Source organism: Oncorhynchus clarkii, chromosome 3 (genome assembly GCF_045791955.1).
Source record: "Oncorhynchus clarkii lewisi isolate Uvic-CL-2024 chromosome 3, UVic_Ocla_1.0, whole genome shotgun sequence".
NCBI lineage: Eukaryota > Metazoa > Chordata > Actinopteri > Salmoniformes > Salmonidae > Oncorhynchus > Oncorhynchus clarkii.
The window spans coordinates 56,068,558-56,090,920 of NC_092149.1; the positions used below are offsets into that span (position 1 = coordinate 56,068,558).

Below are 22,363 nucleotides of genomic sequence, written 5' to 3' on the forward strand. Positions count from 1 at the left end.
TACCAAACCCGGATCCGGGATTCTATTTACAGACCTAAGCTCATTACCATAACGCAACGTTAACTATTCATGAAAATCGCAAATGAAATGAAATAAATATGCCATCTCTCAAGCTTAGCCTTTTGTAAACAACACTGTCATCTCAGATTTTCAAAATATGCTTCTCAACCATAGGAAAACAATCATTTGTGTAAAAGTGGCTAGCTAGCGTAGCATTTAGCGTTAGCATTAGCGTTAGCATCCAGCACGCAAGATTTCAACAAAAACATAAAAGCCTTCAAATAAAATCATTTACCTTTGAAGAACTTCGGATGTTTTCAATGAGGAGACTCTCAGTTAGATAGCAGATGCTCAGTTTTTCCAAAAAAGATTCTTTGTGAATTCGAAATAGCTCCGTTTTCTACATCACATTTGGCTACCAAAAAAAAAACGAAAATTCAGTCCTCAAAACGCGAACTTTTTTCCAAATTAACTCCATAATATCGACTGAAAACATGGCAAACGTGGTTTAGAATCAATCCTCAAGGTGTTTTTCACATATCTCTTCAATGATATATCGTTCGTGGAAGCATGGTTTCTCCCCTCAATCAAATGGAAAAGTACAAGCAGCTGGCGTTTGCGCACCGAATTCCACGCAGGACACCAGGCGGACACTTGGAAAATGTAGTCTCTTATGGTCAATCTTCCAATGATATGCCTACAAATACGTCACAATGCTGCTAACACCTTGGGGGAACGACAGAAAGTGTAGGCTCATTCCTTGCGCAATCACAGCCATATAAGGAGACAATGGAAAACAGAGCTTCAGAGATTCTGCTCATTTCCTGGTTGACGCATCATCTTGGTTTCGCCTGTAGAATGAGTTCTGGGGCACTTACAGACAATATCTTTGCAGATTCTGAAACTTCAGAGTGTTTTCTTTCAAAACTGTCAAGAATATGCATAGTCGAGCATCTTTTCGTGACAAAATATCGCGCTTAGAACGGGAACGTTTTTTATCCAAAAATGAAATAGCGCCCCTAGAGATCAAAGAGGTTAACTAATCCACTCCTACAGGCATCAAGGATTTAACCTGTCCGGAACCCCTCGCCAACAGCCAATGAAATTGCAGGGCGCCAAATACAAATCAACATAAATCTCATAAATCAAATTTCTCAAGATTACAAGTATTAGGCACCATTTTAAAGATACAATTCTCGTTAATCCAGCCACAGTGTCTAATTTCAAAAATGCTTTACAGCGAAAGCTCCACAAACGATTATGTTAGGTCACCACCAAGTCACAGGAAAACCCAGCCGTTTTCCCAGCCAAAGAGAGGAGTCACAAAAAGCACAAATAGAGATAAAATTAATCACTAACCTTTGATGATCTTCATCAGATAACACTCATAGGACTTCATGTTACACAATACATGTATGTTTTGTTCGATAAAGGGCATATTTATATCCAAAAATCTAATTTTACATTGGCGTGTTTTGTTCAGTAGTTCCAAAACATGCAGTGATTTTTCAGAGAGCCACATCAATTTACAGAAATACTCATTATAAATGTTGATGAAAATGCAAGTGTTATGCGTGGAACTTTAGATAAACTTATCCTTAATGCAACCGCTGTGTCAGATTTTTAAATAACTATACGGAAAAAGTATACCATGCAATAATCTTGAGTACGGAGCTCAGAGCCCAGACCAGCCAAAATAAATATCCACCATGTTGCTCAGTCAACATTAGTCAGAAATAGCATTATAAATATTCACTTGCCTTTGATGGTCTTCATCAGAATGCACTCCCAGGAATCCCAGTTCCACAATAAATGTTTGATTTGTTCGATAAGTATATAATTTATGTCCATATACCTCCTTTTGTTAGGGCGTTTGGTAAACAAATCGAAACGCGCGTGCAACTTCCAGCTGAAAGGTCGGACGAAAATTCCAAAAAGTTATTATTATATTACTGGTCGTAGAAACATATCAAACGATCAATCTTTAGGATGTTTTTATCATAAATGTTCAATAATGTTCCAAACGGAGAATTCCATTGTCTGTAGAAAAGCAATGGAACTGGAGCTACCTCATGTGAATGCGCGTGACTGAGCTTGTGACTGCTGGCAGTCCTCTGACTCATTCCCCTCTCATTCAGTCCCCCTTCATAGTAGAAGCATCAAACAACGTTCTAAAGATGGTTGACATCTAGTGGAAGCCTTAGGAAGTGCAACATGACCAATATCCCACTGTATCTTCAATAGGGGCTGAGTTGAAAAACTACAAACCTCAGATTTCCCACTTCCTGTTTGGATTTTTTCTCGGGTTTTTGCCTGCCATATGAGTTCTCTTATACTCAAAGACATCATTCAAACAGTTTTAGAAACTTCAGAGTGTTTTCTATCCAATACTACTAATAATATGCATATGTTAGCATCTGGGACTGAGTGGGAGGCAGTTTACTCTGGGCACGCTTTTCATCCAAAAGTGAAAATGCTGCCCCCTAGCCCAAACAGGTTAAATTACTGTTCGATTGAACATGGTTAGATCATCTGTGCCAGGCGCGCCGAATCCAGTATCTCAGAAATGGCCGCCCTCTTGGACTTTTCACGCATGACAGTGTTTAGGGTTTACTGAGAATAGTGCGACAAAAAAAATTATCCAGTCAGCGACAGTCCTGTGGGCAAAAACAGTTTGTTGATCGAAGGAAAATGGCAAGAACCGTGTAAGCTAACAGGCAGGCCACAAACATACAAATAGTGGCGCAGTACAACAGTGGTGTGCAGAACGGCATCTCAGAACACACAACTCGTCGATCCTTGTCACGGATGGACTATTGCAACTGAGGAGTGGAAAAACATTGCCTTGTCTAACGAATCCCAGTTCCTGTTGTGTCATGCAGTCAGGATTTGGAGTAAGCAGCATGACTCCACGGACCTGTCCTGCCTGGTGTCAACGGTACAGGCTGGTGGCGGGGGTGTACTGGTGTGGGGAATGTTTTCCTGGCACACGTTAGGTCCCTTGATACCAATTTAGCAACGATTGAATGCCACAGCGTATCTGAACATTGTTGCTGACCGAACCAAATAGAGTATATTTGGGATGAGATGAACTGGCTGTTTGTATCATGTATGAACCGCCCCAATATGTAGCAACTGTGATGTCGTAGCGTCAGCATGGACCAAAATCCCTGTGGAACGTTTCCGAAACCTTGTAGAATCCACGGCCCGAATAATTCAGGATGTTCTGGAGACAAAGGGGGGTCCGACCGGTACTAGATGGGTGTAATAAACGGTCCGGTGAGTGTCAGGCAAATCACGTTTTTGACTACACTGGGCCTTTAAGCTTGACATAATGCTGTGAGCAGATGTGAAAGCTCTCATTGTGCAGACAATGAGAGAAGGATGAACATTACAGCAGTTAAACAAGCGGATATTGTGTGTTGTATTTACAAAAAAAGAGAATAAACCTTGAAGGTTATATTAAATAAATTAACATTTTCCACCCCTTTCTCGACACCTTCACTCTGTAAATAGAAGTGTATAGTAAATCAATGCTAGTCTGAGTGCTCTCTAACCTTGTGTGTGTGTGTTTGTGTGTGTGTGTGTGTGCAGAGGGCCAGTGCTGGTGTGCGTGTGGGGGTGATTGATAATCCCAGCGGCGGTGCGCCCAGCGAGGACAGCACTGTGCTCTACAGGGCAGTGTGGGCCGCCCTGCTCACCCAGAAGAACAAGGCTGCAGTGGAGTTTGTGCAGAAAATCCTTAAAGAGGAAACTGTCCAGCTCCTTCAACAAGGAACCAAGATGAAGAACCTACTGGTGAAGGTAAACTGGGGATGAAAAACTGAATTTGACGATTGTGTGACCAGGAGGGAGGTTCTTCTAAACCAACATAGGACCCCTGTAGGTCTATACCAGAAAATATAAAACATTTTTTTATAAAATATATAATTTGACCATTACTACTTTATCCCATAGAAACACAGTGAATAACACATTCATAAAGGATAAAACAGAAAGTAAAAAATAAATCATAAGGAATAAGGTTTTGAAGTGTCTGAAAGGTCTGATAATATATATATTTTTTTGACACATTTAACCCCCTTTTTTTGTTGGCACAAAACGACCTCCATACTTCCATTAATCTTTTTAAACCGGTACCAGGTTATTTTCAGATGAGTCCCTTGTGGGGGTCGTAGAGCAAAACGGAGAACACCATCGTGGTCATATCAGTTTGTAGGCCAAGCTATTTGGACGCTACAGGCTTTTTCTTGAGAAGACTGGTTTTTGGCATGTCTTGTGATCTGACAAACACCTGTAGCTCCACCACAGATATGGAAGGCCACCATATAGTAGATTTAGATGCAACCCATGCAAAAAAACAGGTAGTCCTATCTCTAGCTTAAACTGACAGATTTTGATGGGGATTTAAAAAAATCTTACTTAGATTGACACACGGGTGCATCAAAAGACTCTTTCTTAACTTGAATAGCGAGAGAGGTGCCTTTCCCCCCCTCACATAGACAATACAGTGCCTTCCGAAAGTATTCATACCCCTTGACTTTTTTCACATGTTTGTGTTACAGCCTGAATTTAAAATAGATTACATTTAGATTTTGTGTCAATGACAAATGACAAATGAAAATCTGAAATGTTTTCAGTCAATAAGTATTCAAACCTTTTGTTATGGCACGCCTAGATAAGATCAGGAGAAAACAATTTCTTAACAAGTCACAAGACATAAGTTGCATGGATCTGTGTGCAGTAATAGTTTAATAGTTTAATGTGACTTTTGAATGACTACCTCATCTCTGTACCTCACACATATCTGTAAGGTCTCTCAGTCGAGCAGTGAATTTCAATCACAGATTCAACCACAAAGACCAGGGAGGTTTTCCAATGTCTCGCAAAAAAGCAGACATTAAAATATCCCTTTGAACATGGTGAGGTTATTAATTACACTTTGGATGGTGTATCACCCAGTCACACCCAGTCACTACTAAGATACAGGTGTCCTTCCTAACTCAGTTGCCGGAGTGGAAGGAAACCGCTCAGGGATTTCACCATGAGGCCAATGGTGACTTTAAAACAGTTAATGGCTGTGATAGGAGAACACTGAGGATGGATCAACAACATTGTAGTTACTCCACAATACTAACCTAATTGACAGAGTGAAAAGAAGGATGCCTGTTTGCAGGCGCATCCTGTTTGCAATCAGGCACTAAAGTAAAACTGCAAAGGAATTACTTTTATGTCCTGAATAGAAAACGTTATGTTTGTGTCAAATCCAGCACTACACTTCACATAGTTCCACTATATATACTGTATTTTCTAGCATGGTGGTGGCTGCATCATTTTATGGGTATGCTTGTCATCAGAAAGGACTAGGGAGTTACCGTTTAAACTTAAACCGGCTTGAAAATCTATGGCAAGACTTGAAAAGGGCTGTCTAGCAATGATCAACATCTAACTTGACAGAGCTTGATGAATTTTAAATGGATATAATAATGTGCAAATATTGTACAATCCAATTGTGCAAAGCTCTTAGAGACTTAAGCAGAAAAACTCACAGCTGTAAGCGCTGCCAAAGGGGATTCTAACATGTATTGACTCAGGGGTCTGAATACTTATGTAAATGAGATATTTCTATATTTCATTTTCAATAATTTAGCAATCATTTCTAAAAACATATTTGTTTTCACTTTGTCATTATGGGTTATTGTGTGTAGATGTTAGAAGACATTGAATCCGTTTTGAATTCAGGCTGTAACCCAACAAAACATGGAATTAAGTCAAGGGGTATGAATACTTTCTGAAGGCACTGTAGTTGTCTCACAGATTTTACATGGAACCCTTAAATTATTAGCTACTGCCGAATGACTGGAGACTCATCTCCACTGTTCTCTCTGTGAAACCCTGTGCCACAGGACTGGTGACGGTTGAGCACCTCTTCTCATTTCTCCACACCCTGAATATTATGTGGTAGTATAAATATTGAGCATGCCTGACAGCTTCCAGACAGGGGATGCATAGACCTACTCACTGTCAGTTACACTTGATCAGTCAGAGCGTGAGTAGTGCACACAAGCTCCACGTGCTGAATACTGAACTACCAGTGTTCTTTGGATACCCCATCCCCAGAGAGACCGTGGTGGCTGAGCTGTTGCCTGGTCTTCGTGCCCGTGTGGTTCAGCCATGTGCCTGATCAAGCCTGACCACGTCTCTTCTCCCCTCCTCTACTCTCCTCTCAGCCATCTCTGCAACCACAGGTGTTCATCCTGCTCTGTCTGTCTGCACACTATTACGGTATAGGATTCATACACACTGGCAGACTCATAGCAAACCTCCCTCTCGGGGATCGATCAGCCAATCAACTGACAGGAGATTCCCCCCCCCCCCTTCTCACTCTCACCAGTGACAACAGCCATCCTGGTGAGTCTAGTGAGTGTTCAGCCAGGGGCCTTAACACAGAGAGGCTGGGAGAGTTACCACAGCAGCCCGGCCTTCAATTTCTGCCCTCGTTAAAGGAAGGAGGGAGGGAGGGAGGAATAGTGATGGAAATATCAGCAGTGGCGCTGTGTGTGGAGCTCTGTGGGTTGGGGTTTGGGATCCAGAGAGCTGGGGATATGATGTTATTACTGGCTGCCAGACAGACTTGCTGACAGAGTTGGGGCTGACATTATTGGTATTTCACCTGTTCCCCTTGGGGGCGAAAAAATTGTTTGAGAAACTAATAACCTGACTCTGCAAACTGAACACTCTCTCTGGTGGCTGATTTGTTATGGACAAAATGGCCAATGTTTAATTAAAATTGTGTTAGATTAATTACAAATTGATTAATCTCTCTTCTGATTTTTTTTTCCTCCCAGCATGCGCATTGCTATTAGCTCAGCCGGCTCTGACTATGAAATATTTATGTTTAAAAGCGGAGCAGTGATTGCTCTGGACTTCAACGATTTGTCAATAACAAAGTGATTTGTAGCCCGGCATGGATCCTACGTTACATCAATAGGATTCAGACTTTGTTTTGAGTGGACTGGAATGGGAGCGATGTCCTTCAGGAGGCCTATCAGATCATATATCACCCGGTCTTCAGGCATGTACAGTACGATTGCACTCAACATATCTGCTTAGACCAACAGTGTGCCGTGTTTCTTTTCCTCCACTGCAGGGCATGGACGCGGACGCCTTTGAGAAGAAGTTCAACACCATGGAGGTGGATTTCATCCGCAGTCAGCAGCTGTTCTGCAGAGATGTCCTGAAGCTGCACACTGGACAAAGGGCTGTGGTCAGCAACGGCAGGGTGAGTGGACAGGACTCTACAGTCCCTGCTTTACCAGTGTTCTAGTGATACTGTTCACTGCAGTGACATTAACACAATAGGGAATATATGAACTCAGCCCTACTTTACTGAGTCATACTAAACATCATAACAAAGAATTATATGAACCGTGGATTACTGTCAGTCGGGAGAGGTAGTAGAGCACGTTGACCTTTCGATAAAGTAAGCGCTGTCGGTGTTGTCAGGGGGAGATGAGATGAGCGGGTTATTCCACAGTAAGCTGCTGTAGCAGGGGAGTATTATTCTCTGGTGTTTCACAGAGCTCCTCTAGACTGTCCAGTCAGCATGACCTCTGTTTCCCAGAGGTCACAGGTGGCACAGAGGGCTGCAGCGTGTGAGAGTGTGTGTTTGTGTGCGCGTCTGTGTGTGTGTGTGTTATCATAGAGCAGAGCTGATGACTGATGTCTTGGTGGTAGCAGCAGCAGTGCTGACAGCGAAGGATGAAGGGGCCAGACCCTGAGATGGCTGTAACAATTAATATCATTTTCCATTCCTCTGCAGTCCGTCCGGCAGGGTAGGGGATGCTCTCTCTCCTCTTTAAAATAGAGAGGGAAAATGGAGAGGCAGTAGCCCTGGAACACAGTGACCATATGGCGGGAAGAGATGAAATACCTCCCTTTACACAAGTTATTTATTTTAGATGGCTGCTATGTATAACATTCAGTGTCTATAAACAGGTACATCAGAGCACATTGTTGAACTTTGACATTGTTGAGGAACGCATTCTATTAGGAAAAATTGTGCACGTCCCGGTTCCATCCCTCTGAAAACATTGAATGCCTCCATGATTGTATTCTCTTCTCTCCATGCTAGATCCTGGGGCCATTTGAAGACGAGGAGGAATTCAACGTGGAGGATTTCCATTTGTTAGAGAAGATTACGCTGAGCACCACAGCCGAGAAAGTCAAAGCTAGAATCAAGCAGATGGGAAGCAAGGGAAAGCAGTACGTTTGTGAACATCTCTCTTTCTCTGTTTGGACTCACTGTCTGTAGCAGTGCCCTGTACTTCACCATAGGTGATGGACACTGCTACACAAATCCTACTTTTATGATGAAAGTCAAGTGAAAATCACTTCTCATACCCTATGATGAAAGTCTTCGTTTCATCAGTTTCCAAATCACTTCACAGAACCCCTAGAGCCACACATTCCGTTTATTTTCTAAACTACTATTTCTCTACAAAAAATACTACTGTTTTTGGAAAAACAGTTTTTTTTATGTGGAGAATTGTCCATTTTTGAATATTTAAGGATCTGTCTCGAGCCATATTATTCATTTGAACAATATTGAAGTCACAACTCTGAGCCGAGGACAGATGTCTCTGGCTGTGTTCCAAAAGGTACCCTATTACCACATAGTGCACCCTATTCCCCCTATGGACCCTGGTCAAAAAGGAATAGGGTGCCATTTGGGATGCGTCCTCTGGCTTCTCTCTCTGACCACCATAATAAGCGTCATCAATAAGTGATGGAATAACCCTTGTCCTCCTCTGCCCCCCAGAGCCAGCGATCTAGTCATGAAAGTGGACGCCCTCCTCGCCGCTGCCCCCAAAGGAGAGGGCAGGAGAGACTTCCGCTTCGTCAAAGACGAGCACAGGTGAAGGATAGCATTCTCACTCGCCACTATGTCTCCCTCTACTGCACCTTTAGTTTCACCGGGCTTTCCTTTTGTCGTAATGAGTCGGGAAATTGCTAGTTCTATCATTTTGCTGTCGTAATAGGGAGAGTGCTTCGTGGAAGTAGAGCCGTATTGCCGACGTGTGGCTGAGTGTTGACACTGCCTTTTCGTCCTCCCCAGCGTGCTCCATTTCGCCCCTCGGGAAGACGAGGTGTTCTATGACGTGGTGGCCATCGTGGACCCCGTGACCCGGGACGCCCAGAAGATGTCACCGCTGTTGATTGTAAGCAGCGCTCCCCGTTTCCCTCTGTCACCCATAGTTAATTATGACTACGTCAAGGACGTTCAACATTAGGTTTCATTTGCAGGAAGGCTACAGAGATATTGACAGCCTCCGACAAGGGTAAGTGTAAAAGTGCAGGCTGAAGCGAAAATGTTTTCAAACCCATAACTGATGTTATTACTTTTCATTCTCTGCAATCACACTGTTCTTAATTTTATATAGGCTGGCTGAAAAGGTACATTTTCAATTCTTTACAATTTCATCGTTCATGAAATGCGACTTTCCCTAAATGGACTGTTGTAAATATATTCAGAGATAACTCTATTGCTCTGCGAGGGCTACTCCATGCTAATTATCCAACTTGACAGATATTTGCCAGTTATTTTTGCTGCACAGTGTGAAATGTACAGCTCTGAGGTCCTCCGGGAAAAGGAAAGGACGCTGTTATTTGGAGCTGCCTGCTTATTCAGTATGATGATGATTCACGGACACAAACCCACTGGCTGCCCTCTGTACATCAGCTGCCTGCCTGCCTGCCTGTTATATGACTGAGGTGAATTCTATGAGTCACCTTGCTATCACTTCCTGAGCAGCCACTTCTGGTGTGATGTGGAGTGTGTCACGGTGGCCAGGAGAGTGTGTTTCAGTCTGCTGTGATGCGGAAGTGATCACCCTGCCACTCAATCAGCTGCAGGCAGCCAGGCACGGCTGGGAAACACAGGAGAGAACCAGCTGTACACAGTCGGACACACTGTTCTTATGCCCTCACCTCTGTTTGAGTCTTTCTGTCAACCTGAGCACTAGTCAATGTGTTTATTAAGGAGAAACTATGTCTTGTGTTAGCTAGTTCCTTCAGGTTTTCACAGCGGTATACAGTAGCTGAGTAGAGGTGGACAGCAGACTTTGAGCTTCTCGGTAGAACTTTGAGCGTGTAGGTTTATCCTGCCTGCTGAGTGTGGTTTATTTCGCTGTGTACGCTAACTGGGTCGGGACGCCCACTCCCCTCTTGCAGGTGCTCAGTCAAGTGGTCAATGTGAAACTGCAGGTGTTTATGAACTGCCGGGCCAAGCTGTCCGATATGCCCCTCAAGAGGTAAGCTTCCTCCTCTGCTCCTAATTAAACTTCCTGCCCAAGTACTGTTGTGTGTGTGTGTGTGTGTGTGTGTGTGTGTGTGTGTGTGTGTGTGTGTGTGTGTGTGTGTGTGTGTGTGTGTGTGTGTGTGTGTGTGTGTGTGACCACCCAGGACCTCTCTGAGACTGCCCCACAGATACTATCTGTTTAATAACACCACCTTATTGCTCTGGGCCTCCCCTGAACACATATGGTAGTACATTGAGGTATGGAGGTTTAAGGTAGATGCGTTCTCTTGATCACATAGGTGCAATTGAGTGGAGTTTCTTCTTGACAGGAACGATATTTGATGGTATCCATGTGTAAGTGTTTACTTCATTTGTGGGTTTAGAAGAATAAGCAACAATGAATAATAAGGCAGTTTAGACTGCAAGACTCCTTCCAACTACAACGCCCCAGCAGGCGACTGAGGGATGCTAACTCTTTCGCTCACTATTTGTGATACTTTGCTACTGGCGAGCACCGGTGCATCCCATCCGTTGCCATTGCGAGCACATTGTAATGTCTTCCAAGACTTTCATGGCTTGAGGGGGATGGCGAGGAGGATATCAGTTCAGTTGGCTGCTTTCTTCAGCTCTTTCTGACTTTTCTCTCTGTCTAGAATTGGTTCACTCTTCCAAATTGGGACCAATCCAATAAAGATAGGGGGAGAGAGAGAGTTTCCTCTGGAGACTTGGTTATGGCTCAGTAATTTAATCCTCTGTCCCTTCTTTCCCCCTAACTTCATATGCACCAGCTTTCTCGCTCTCTTCCACCCTGGAGTCAAAGCGCTCCTCTCTCTAACTCTCCCCAGCAGCAAGGCAAGCTGCTGCAACTGAAATTAACTTTTGAAAAATCTTCTTGAGAGGAAATGTGAGGATCCTTTAGCCTCTGGGATCGGATGGCAGTTTTAAATACAGAGAGAAGGTGTTAGTAATATTGATTGTCTGCCACGTTATCTTTACTCATTACGACTTCACTGTGTCAGAGGGCAGATTGAAGAAAAGCAATTAGCATAAAGATTAGCAGACAATAACCTATGTGAAAACTCTGGCTGACTGATACCATTGAAGTAGAATATACTCTATGTCTGGGGTATACGTTCCTATTATTGGCCGATACGGTTTCAGATACCTCCCTGTTAAAGCCACTGTATCCTCAGCGGTCACAGTAGAATGACTCTCTTCCCTAGAAAGTTAAATAGTGTACAACATGTCTGTCCATAGCTAACAGAAGCTACTCAGTTGTGTTCCATCCGTCTCCAATGACCTAATCATGATAATCGTTAACACTCACAGTTGTAGGTGAGAACCGGTCGACTTCTGTCACTCCTCACTTAACTCTTCTCTCTTTAGCTTCTACCGTTTTGTGTTGGAGTCGGATGTGTCTTTCCTGGCCAATGAAACGGTGTCTGCAGGACCAGTGGCTCACTTCTTGGAGCTCCCTGAGTCGCCCCTCCTCACCCTCAACATGATCACCCCAGAGAGCTGGATGGTGGAGGCTGTCAGGAGCCCCTATGATCTGGACAACATCCACCTACAGGAGGTACTGAGCTAGGCTAATGGGTATCTGAACAAAACCCAAACCAGAACAAACCAATGAAGAGACATGACTCCTCCTTAACCCTCTGACCTTTTAATCTCTGTTCAGATGAAAGGTGTAGTGACTGCAGAGTACGAGCTGGAGCACCTGCTGCTGGAGGGCCACTGCTTTGACCTGTCTACGGGCCAGCCCCCCCGCGGCCTGCAGTTCACCCTGGGCATGAGCCAGGACCCCCTCATGCAGGACACCATTGTCATGGCCAACCTGGTGAGAATCACTCAGTTGTAGTAGTTGAATGGGCGCCATCTTGGCTCCACGTTTCATGATGGCTCAAATAGGAATTTGATTGGTATTGTTATGGAGTGTTTGGTGCTCATATGGAGGACAGTTTGCAGAACTGTGTACAGCTATGCTTCTGATAATGGACTCAAGGAATAAAAATAAATGGATCTCAGATCATTCTCTGTTATCTTAACGCATGTTGTCAATAGGGATACTTTCAGTTGAAAGCCAATCCTGGAGCCTGGATCTTGAAGCTACGGGAGGGGAGGTCAGAGGATATCTATCAAATTCTAGCGTGAGTATAGTGAGTCTACGGAATCAATATTTTAGTTGATTTTGCATTCATTTTCCTTTGAATCTGACAGTGTGCCACCACAGTTTTCTCTCTCATCATATCACTGCATTCCAGATAGAAGTTAGTAATTTGTGTGAACGCATGCAGAGCCTGCTGGTAATTAACTGTCTCCATCTGTACAACATCCGAGTATTTTTTTTTTTTTACCTCAGTAACTGCTCGCTGGAGGTACCAAGCACATCGCTATGGTAACGCAGGGAGCTGCTGACTTTGTTGCAGCTCAAGGTTTTGATGAGCGCAGGGAGTTGTGCTGTGTGCGTATGGCCCCGGAGACAGACATGGGTGGGAGGAGGGAGGGAGGGAGGGAGGGAGGGAGGGAGGGAGGGAGGGATGCTATTAGAGGGAAGACCGGGTGGAGGGATGATTCAGCCGTTCACCTGCCATGCCATCTTCTCTAAACCCAGGAAAATCAGCCGCACAATATTTTCCTGGCTGCTAGGAAGGGCGTGGGTGTGGATTGCTGCTAATACAGGCGGCGTTGCTGTTTTAATATATCCCATGATGTACATGCATATTAAATGTAGTCGGTTTTAGACATTCCCCTCTAGGGTTGCGGCTTGGTCAAACCTTTTTGAAATTCCTTGCATTTATCTATCCGATGTCTTAAAAACACATCAACCTAATGACCAAATGAATCTTATTAAAACCCTCATGAATGTATCACTCATGACACCACTTGCAGCACTGTGCATGGAAATCCTAGAGAATATGATTGGACAATTCCGTGATTCCATCCGTGGATCCGTACGTACAGTACATTGGGTCTCCCAGGTATTACCCACCCATTCATCTCCACACAGGGAAGATTTAGGACACCTCTAGCCCTGGATTCCACCACAATCATATCAGACAACAAGAGTTATTCCCCAATCCTCCAGGTGAAGCTAAAAGGTGATGTCATTTTTCACCTTGGCAGCGCCATTATTCTTGCGGTTAATGGCGCTCTGCTCTGGTTAGGGGGGCCGATCGGAGCCGAGTGGGAGTGTCTGCTCACTGCGAGTCCCAACGCCGTGCCCTCTCCTGTAGCGTACTGGCCCTGACAGCGATGAATGAGACGCCCAGCTGTCCCCGGATACAAATTGATCTCTTGCGCTTTTCCCACCACAGCCCCTAATGGCCTCGGCGGTGGCGACAGTGGACCAGTCCAAACCAAACAGCACTTTCCGACAGGGGAAAATGCACTTTGTGCCCAATGAGGGCTGACATTTATCATGGTGATACGGTTAATTCTCTGCCTTTAGTAAGCGCTGAAGTGATGATGGTTTGCTGAGCCACAGCCTATTGATCATCTCTGGCTGCAGGTTGTTCAGTGGCGTTCTAACCCTCAGACCTGAGGTGTCTAATGTTACTTACCCCACAGAGACAGTCTCCACCGCACAAGTGTTGAGATCAGAACACTGGGTCATCTTAATACAATCACAGCCAAAGTCCAGTGGCCACGCCATTGACACTACAGGTGTTTCCGCATAAAGAATGTGTCAATGGATAAAACAGAAAGCACGGTTGGAAAGTAACGACTGATAAAATGGAATAAAGGGGATGTTGAATGACGAGTAGGGGGGGGGGTGGGATTAATATGATCAGAGCGAGACCTTGGCGGAGTTCCCAGAAAGGCCTGTTTGCATGCATCATTCTGTTGTCTGTCAATGTATGCCTTGTCGGTGGTCCCCAGTGCTTTTCTCTCACCGTGTGTTTTCTTCCTGAGCATAACCTCTGTTGTTGTCCTTGTGTTTTTTTCCCCCTCCCTCTAGATTGATGGGTTTGGCTGGGTGTGGGACACTCATGCTGTGGGCTTCTTCACAGTTAATGACACATGTTAGCTGGTGGCCTACGTGTGTGTGGATATATTGAGCTCAATACGCTATGCAAGTGACGCGTTGTTTTCCAGGAAGCAGCCTTCTATTTTTTTCCTAGACTGTTTGAATGGTATTCAATGGGCAAAAACGTAGTGCAGTGGTCTTCTTCAAAATCGTCATAAAACGCAGATGTAAATTCATCCACAAACTCAAATATAATTTTATGTACAGTACCAGTCAAAAGTTTGGACACCTACTCATTCAAAGGGTTTTCCTTTATTTAGACTATTTTCTACATTGTAGAATAATAGTGAAGACATCAAAACTATGAAATAACACATATGGAATCATGTAGTAACCAAACAAGTGTTAAACAAATCAAAATATTATTCTACTGGACAATGTAGAAAATAGTAAAAATAAAGAAAAACCCTTGAATGAGTAGGTGTGTCCAGACTTTTGACTGGTACTGTAGCTATATACATCTTAAATGGCCGCGTTTTCACGAAGATCAGGGGACATGATCTGGAAGTAAAGCGGAAGAGGTGATTACTTTCACAGGGTATAGAGGGAGAGGCAAATGCTGTTCTGGGAATACTATGTCCATGTTATAACTATATACTATTACAACTATTTCCCCTTAATTGTTGTCTCTCTGACAGGCATGATGGGACTGATTCTCCTGCTGATTCTGGTGACGTTAAAGTTGTGCTGAACAGCTTCCATAGCAAGATCATCAAAGTCAGGGTATGTATTCTCTAACCACATACACTATAAATACAAAGGAATGTGGACACCCCTTCAAATTAGAGGATTTGGCTATTTTAGCCACACCTATTGTTGACAGGTGTATAAATTCAAGCACACAGCCATGCAATCTCCAAAGACAAACATTGCCAGTAGAATGGCCTTACTGATGACTTTCAACGTGGCACCGTCATAGAAATGCCACCTTTCCAACAAGTCAGTTTGTAAAATGTATGCCCTGCTAGAGCTGCCCCGGTCAACTGCAAGTGCTGTTTTTGTGAAATGGAAATGTCTAGGAGCAACAACGGCTCAGCCGCAAAGTGGTAGGCCACACAAGCTCACAGAACGGGGTCGGCGAGTGCTGAAACGCGTAGCTCGTCAAAATCGTCGGCCCTCGATTGCAACAGTCACTACCGAGTTCCAAACTGCCTCTGGAAGCAACGTCAGCACAAGAACTGTTTGCCGGGAGCTTCATGAAATTATTTTCCATGGCCAAGCAGCCGCACACAAGCCTTGGATCACCACGCACAATGGACTCTGGAGCAGTGGAAACACGTTCTCTGGAGTGATGAATCACACTTCACCACCTGGCAGTCCGACGGACTAATTTGGATTTGGTGAATGCCAGGAATACGCTACTTGCCCCAATGCATAGTGCCAACTGTAAAGTTTGGTGGAGGAGGAATAATGTTCTGGGGCTAGTGAAGGGAAATCTTAACACTACAGCATACAATGACCTAGACGATTCTGTGCTTCCAACTTTGTGGCAAAAGTTTAGGTAAGGCCCATTCCTGTTTCAGCATGACGATGCCCCAGTGCACAAAGCGAGGTCCATACAGAAATAATGTGTCGAGATCGGTGTGGAAGAACTTGAATGGCCTGCACAGAGCCCTGACCTCAACCCCATCAACACCTATGGGATGAATTGGTACGGCGACTGCGAGCCAGGCCTAATCGCCCAACATCAGTGCACGACCTCACTAATGCTCTTGTGGATGAATGGATGCAAGTCCCCCGCAGCAATGTTCCAACATCTAGTGGAAAGCCTTCCCAGAAGAATGGAGGCTGTTATAGCAGCAAAGCGGGGACCATCTCCATAATAATGCCCATGATTTTGGAATGAGATGTTCGACGAGCAGCTGTCCACGTACTTTTGTTCAGGTAGTGTAGCTCTAACACAGGCACACTCTCCAAGACAGTGTAGTTTGGAGATATTCACCCATTTTTCTTAGTGTAATGTGTCATCTCCTAATCTAAGGATATTGCATGGATTCAAGTGTACTTCCCAGCTTCAGAGAGAAATTTTAAAAATAAACAGCGTGCCTCTGTCTAATTCCCCACTGTAGGTTCAGAAAAAGTCTGACAGAATCAGCGAGGACCTCCTAAGTGAAGCCACAGAGAACAAGGGAATATGGGACTCCATCGCTAGGTAAGAGTGTGGCGCATTCTCACATGCAGTAGCTATATGTTACATAGACTTCATTCGATCAAGTTACATCAATAGAAGGGTGGTAAGAGCATTGATTTGTGGGCGAGTTGATCCACTATCTATGGACACTAATAATGCTGCGGTTTCAGCAGGAGAGATGGTGCCCTCGGAGCCAGGCTGAGATATTACTCTGTAAAATCTATTGCCAAAAAAATGTGCTACTGTAGACCTAGGTATGTGTGTATGTGTGTGTGTGTGTAGCATGTTGTGTTTCCATTGACACACCCTAACTGTGTGATCTGTCTCCTCACCTAATGCTTGCTGTGTGAAGTGTGTGGAGCACTTTTGAGAAAAGGTAGGACGTGTATTGCTGCAACTACTTAACCTGTCTGTTTACCATATTGATTAACGTAGAAGTGTCTTGTAAATAAATATTGGTTGCTTCCCAGGCTCAGTTCCTAATGATATTTCTGCTTTATTTTTGTATATATATTTTTTGGGACATTGGTTATTTTCTTGCTATCACATTGAACTTCAAGTCACTGGTATAAACCCTTATTTTATTGAACATGATATTTTCTCATGAAAATAATATGCTTTGACGTAGAGAAATGCTGCCCACACAGTAAACTGACGTTGTTGTGGCTGTAGTAGGAACTGAAATGTGGAGAGTTTTACAATCCAGCTCTGGAGTTCCTCTGTAATTGTACTCGGGCTGTGGACGGCCGGAGAGTACTCTGAGGGTTGGGTCCTTCCAGAGGTCTGGATTATCTGGTGCATGTCGGCCAAACCGGCCCTCACCTGAGAAGCTGAAAACCTAAAGCTGCTTATCTGGGGTCCCGCTGGAGTGGAGCACTGCAGATGGCATTATCTGGCCCTCACAAAGGAGGCCGCCTCTCGCCCCTCAGCCCTCGCCCCCTCCATAATGACAGGCTTAGCCAGGCCAGGCACAAGGCATCCTCTGGACCACAGCGGTGATGGCCCAGCAGCCAGCTCACCAGGGCAAGCAGCAGTGCATTGGTGGGGCTTACAGTAACACTATGAGGCTGGCTCTTGTATGAGACATAGAGAGATGGAAGAGAGGCAGGCTTTAGCCTTGTATGACATGGAGGGAGGGAGGGTTGCTACAGTATTGTGTGTGAGGGCAGAGAGACTTTCTTTCCCTCTTCAATTCTGTGCACTGGAGCCTCTGGGCCTTTCTTTGCACTGCTGATTGAGTGTGGGAGGAGAGACTCCCCTCATCAGCAGTCTGTTACAGAGAAGGACACACAGTTTGACTGCAGACATCACTGCCCCAAGCACAAGCCCTGATTGGTTTCCTCCAAATGTGCCCTGCATGATCTTATGAGTTTAGACAGTGCCTGGTTTGATAAACACTTGCCTGTATTCCTACCTTTAATCTTAGTTCAAGGCATCTTTTTTTTTACTGTTTTTTAACAGTTTGTTTTTACAGTGCTTACACACGTTAATGATTTCATTTTGTTTATACTACTGTTTTTATACTACACACTATCAGATCAGTGTAGGATAAATTTGGATTGGAAAATGATTAGAACCTGGATACAGCATTTCCTGCCCAGCTTCTGGGGCTTGAACGCGTCTCAAATACTCTGTTCACATGCCATGTCCACAATATATCCATTCAGTCAATACACCTGACTATCCCAGAGGGTTCACCAATCTCATGACTGAGTCCAAAAACATCTGCCATTAGCAGCCGTGTGGGGATAGAGAGGAGCTCGTGCTCTGGAGGTGTTGCGAGAGTCTATTTCATTATCTGTTCTTTATTTGATATTTGTGGAGGAAAACAGAAGGGGCCCCATAAAAATTACAGCTGCCTTTTTATTGTGTCTCTGCTGTAATCAGTTGATTATTCTGGAGGAGAGCCAGCAGGAGAGCAGTGGCACTTTCTGCTGTAGACAGACAGTAACAACTGATCTAGGTCTACCAGAGGGATGACAAAAGATCCTGACACTCTGTCGCACAAGTAAACACTACTCAAGTGTAAATATAAGGGATTTATGGTTGGAGAATCATCCCTGGTACTGATGTGGTGTATTATGGTTCCTTCAGGCTGTAGTTAAGCCATGCTGGCTAGACGGGAGCGGCAGGTAGCCTTGTGGTTAGAGCGTTGGACTAGTAACCGAAAGGTTGCAAGATCGAATCCCTGAGCTGAAAAGGTACAAATCTGTCGTTCTGCCCCTGAACAAGGCAGTTAACCCCACTGTTCCTAGGCCGTCATTGAAAATAAGAATTGGTTCTTAACTGACTTGCCTAGTTAAATAAAGGTAATAAAAAAAGACTGAGGTAGTAGTGTTTGTCTGAGCAGTCTACTTCAATCCAGCTTACGTAACGCCTATGGTCCTTTGTAGCATCGCAGGTGGTGGGTCCAGTTCAGAGGACGGAGAGAAGAACAGGGAAGATGTGCTCAACATCTTCTCTGTGGCCTCGGGCCATCTATACGAGCGCTTCCTGAGGTGAGACGCCCACACACACAGAGAGACATACACTGCTGGTCTGGAGGCCCCACGCGCTTCTTGCCTTTTCTTAGCCCTCATCCTCTGAGACTTACTCCCTCTCTCCCTCCCTCCCTCTCGTTCTCTTTCTTTCTCTCCCTCTCTCTCCTCCTGTTCCAGAATAATGATGCTGTCCGTCCTCCAGCACACCAAAACCCCTGTGAAGTTTTGGTTCCTCAAGAATTACCTCTCTCCGTCCTTCAAGGTAACCGCCTCACGGCTTGACTCCACACAAACTTTCTGCCTTCCTGCATTGTCGTGATAACTTTCTGCTCGCTGCAGCGCGACCCCTGGGAGAAATAGATTTGTTTGTGTTGAGGGATGAAAGGAACTGCGGGAGGCCTTCTCCTTTGTGATTGTGCTCTTTTTATCTATCTGTTCTTCCCACTATAGGGATGAGTCCATATACATGAACACCTACTAAGCTACATCATATGTATCTAAAATAGTCAAACGAGCCACAGGAAAGGGCGAGTATCATGAAAATGTTCTGCATTTGGAATGTTTCACTATTTCTGAAATATTTTTATGTGACTATTTTATGCCTCAAGGGCGTTCTGCTTGATCTGTGAAATGTGCATTACCAAGTGCTCAGTGTCTATATATTTACACTGATCAAGTGTTCAAAATATTGCAGCTGTTTTTTATGTATTTTAGTCAGTTTCTCACAATAATTCTTTCCTAAGACCAAATGTCAGGACATATTGTACATTTTCTCATAAACCTAAAGAGAGAAAAAATCATTGTTTTCTGCCCGGGCGCGATCTATTTTTCCTCTCTTTATATGAGGTTTTATATGTCTTTAGGAGTCCATACCTTACATGGCTGAGGCCTATGGTTTCCAGTATGAGCTGGTCCAGTACAAATGGCCCCGCTGGCTCCACCAGCAGACTGAGAAACAGAGGATCATCTGGGGTTACAAGATCCTCTTCCTGGATGTCCTCTTCCCCCTGGCTGTGGACAAAATCATCTTTGTGGATGCTGACCAGGTAACTGATACCGCTCTTACAAAACCAAATGCATACCCATAATAAAAATAGTAAATCATCTAGAAGTGGACCTGCAGGATTTGTGCAAGGCAACAGTACCGTTTTAGTGCTGTCCGTGGTGCTGATTTACCGTTGTTCCTGGTCCTCGCAGATAGTTAGGGCCGATCTGAAGGAGCTGAGGGATTTGAACCTGGAGGGCGCCCCCTATGGGTACACGCCCTTCTGTGACAGTCGGGAGGAGATGGAGGGCTACCGCTTCTGGAAGACTGGCTACTGGGCCTCACATCTGGGGAACAGGAGATACCACATTAGGTAAACCCCGCTACAATACCTACACAGTTTGACGTTTTGATTTGTAGCGCTGTGTATGCCATTAATGTCCACCAGCCACTGGAAGTGCATATTTACAATGTTACTATTGCGTAGTAAACACATATTCTTTGCTAATTCATACAAGCTTGACAGTTATGGTATCCTCCTGTTTTTTTTCCCTTGCTAAGGCCGATCTACTGTCATTGCATTGATATTTCATTTAAGTTATTCACAGAAGATATGAAGGAAAATACAATTGAAGGAAAATGTGTTCCATCTCAATGTATTCAGCAGAATAAATGCATACATTTGAAAACATTAACGTTCACTATTTGACAGTGACTCCTTTGAGTCGGCTGTTGGCGGTTCATACAGAAACGCTCATCGATTTATTTCCTGTCCTTCACAACGAGGCATAACATGGTTCTCAGAGGGAACAGTGGGTGAGGAAGATGCAGCAGGATGCTACCCTCTCTGCATCGATAAATTACCTCCTCTGATAAAACATTCCCTTTCTCTCTCACGCAGACGGGAATATTTGTATCACAACTACAGTATCGCACCTCTGTTCGCTGCTTGGGGTTGGTCTTCATTAACATGTTGTGTTATTCCTTGCACTCTGTGAGACTAAACCATGAAAGCCATACAATATGTATGTGGAACACCACATTGAAGAGACCGTTACTTCCAGAAGTGAGGAAATAGCTTTACTTCAGCTTCAATGTTTACGGCCCTGTATCCGCATTGCTATACATGAATAACTAGGCGTGGTAAAGGGACTAGTGCACTGGTTCCTTGTTGGGAGTGTGGGGGTGCTGGTGGCCCATTTTGAAGTGGCTTAATTCAGCCAGCCAGCTGAACAGATTAAGCTCCCCAGCAAGATGCTCTATCCACTGGGCCAGGGTCAGAGCAGGAGTCCACTGCCTGGGAGGCTAGCTAGCTGGAACAAAGGCCGCCAGCGAATCAGGAACATTTGTATTGGATTCCAGCGGGCTGCACAGCTGCATGGGGCCAACCGCAGCCAAGCAGGGTGGACAGGGTGTGACATGAATCAAACCACACAGCTTGCTGAAATGCCAGTAAATTCTCCTGTATGAGTCCGATTTAATTTAGACTGTCATGATCTGTGATGGGAGTCATGGCACATTAAGTACAGTGGCAAGAAAAAGTTTGTGAACCCTTTGGAAATACCTGGATTTCTGCATAAATTGATCATAACATTTGATCTTCATCTAGGTCACAGCAGTAGACAAACACAGTGTGCTTAAAATAATAACACACAAACAATTACACGTGTTCATGTCTTTATTGAACACACCGTGTAAACATTCACAGTACAGGGGTGAAAAAGTATGTGAGCCCTTGGATTTAATAACTGGTTGACCCTCCTTTGGCAGCAATAACCTCAACCAAATGTCTTCTGTAGTTGCGGATCAGACCTGCACAACGGACAGGAGGAATTTTGGACCATTCCTCTTTACAAAACTGTTTCAGTTCAGCTATATTCTTGAGATGTCTGGTGTGAACTGCTCTCTTGAGGTCATGCCACAGCATCTCAATCGGGTTGAGGTCAGGACTGACTGGGCCACTCCAGAAGGCGTATTTTCTTCTGTTGAAGCCATTTTGTTGTTGATTTACTTCTGTGTTTTGGGTCGTTGTCCTGTTGCATCACCCAACTTCGGTTGAGCTTCAATTGGCGGACAGATAGCCTTACATTCTCCTGCTTACTGTCTTGATAAACTTGGGAATTCATTTTTCCGTCTGATAGCAAGCTGTCCAGGCCCTGAGGCAGCAAAGCAGCCCCAAACAATGATGCTCCCTCCACCATTCTTAACAGTTGGGATGAGGTTTTGATGTTGGTGTGCTGTGCCTTTTATTCTCCACACATCGTGTTGTGTGTTCCTTCCCAACGACTCAACTTTACTGTCATCTGTCCACAGAATATTTTGTCACTTGCACTGTGGAACTCACAGGTGCACTTTTGCAAACTTCAGACTTGCAGCAATGTTTTTTTTGGACAGCAGTGGCTTCTTCCGTGGTGTCGTCCAACGAACAACAGTCTTG

The 22,363-nt window shown here is 44.4% G+C and overlaps 1 protein-coding gene across 4 annotated transcripts in view; it reads left to right on the forward strand.

The window, feature by feature from the left end:
* Positions 1 to 22,363, forward strand: part of LOC139399395 (UDP-glucose glycoprotein glucosyltransferase 2) — a 42,751-nt gene that overhangs the window by 16,449 nt on the left and 3,939 nt on the right. The window contains exons 22-37 of one of the 4 annotated variants that reach the window (XM_071144801.1): positions 3,595 to 3,804; positions 7,151 to 7,282; positions 8,135 to 8,265; positions 8,822 to 8,917; positions 9,119 to 9,221; positions 10,234 to 10,313; positions 11,687 to 11,876; positions 11,982 to 12,140; positions 12,365 to 12,450; positions 14,969 to 15,053; positions 16,400 to 16,482; positions 16,632 to 16,715; positions 18,855 to 18,959; positions 19,119 to 19,203; positions 19,805 to 19,987; positions 20,139 to 20,299. In XM_071144801.1, coding sequence (XP_071000902.1) covers positions 3,595 to 3,804; positions 7,151 to 7,282; positions 8,135 to 8,265; positions 8,822 to 8,917; positions 9,119 to 9,221; positions 10,234 to 10,313; positions 11,687 to 11,876; positions 11,982 to 12,140; positions 12,365 to 12,450; positions 14,969 to 15,053; positions 16,400 to 16,482; positions 16,632 to 16,715; positions 18,855 to 18,959; positions 19,119 to 19,203; positions 19,805 to 19,987; positions 20,139 to 20,299 — 1,973 coding nt within the window. Of the gene's footprint in view, positions 1 to 3,594; positions 3,805 to 7,150; positions 7,283 to 8,134; positions 8,266 to 8,821; positions 8,918 to 9,118; positions 9,222 to 10,233; positions 10,314 to 11,686; positions 11,877 to 11,981; positions 12,141 to 12,364; positions 12,451 to 14,968; positions 15,054 to 16,399; positions 16,483 to 16,631; positions 16,716 to 16,813; positions 16,838 to 18,854; positions 18,960 to 19,118; positions 19,204 to 19,804; positions 19,988 to 20,138; positions 20,300 to 22,363 lie in introns of all 4 variants that reach the window. The other 3 variants (XM_071144810.1, XM_071144816.1, XM_071144822.1) reach the window with 3 other exon arrangements.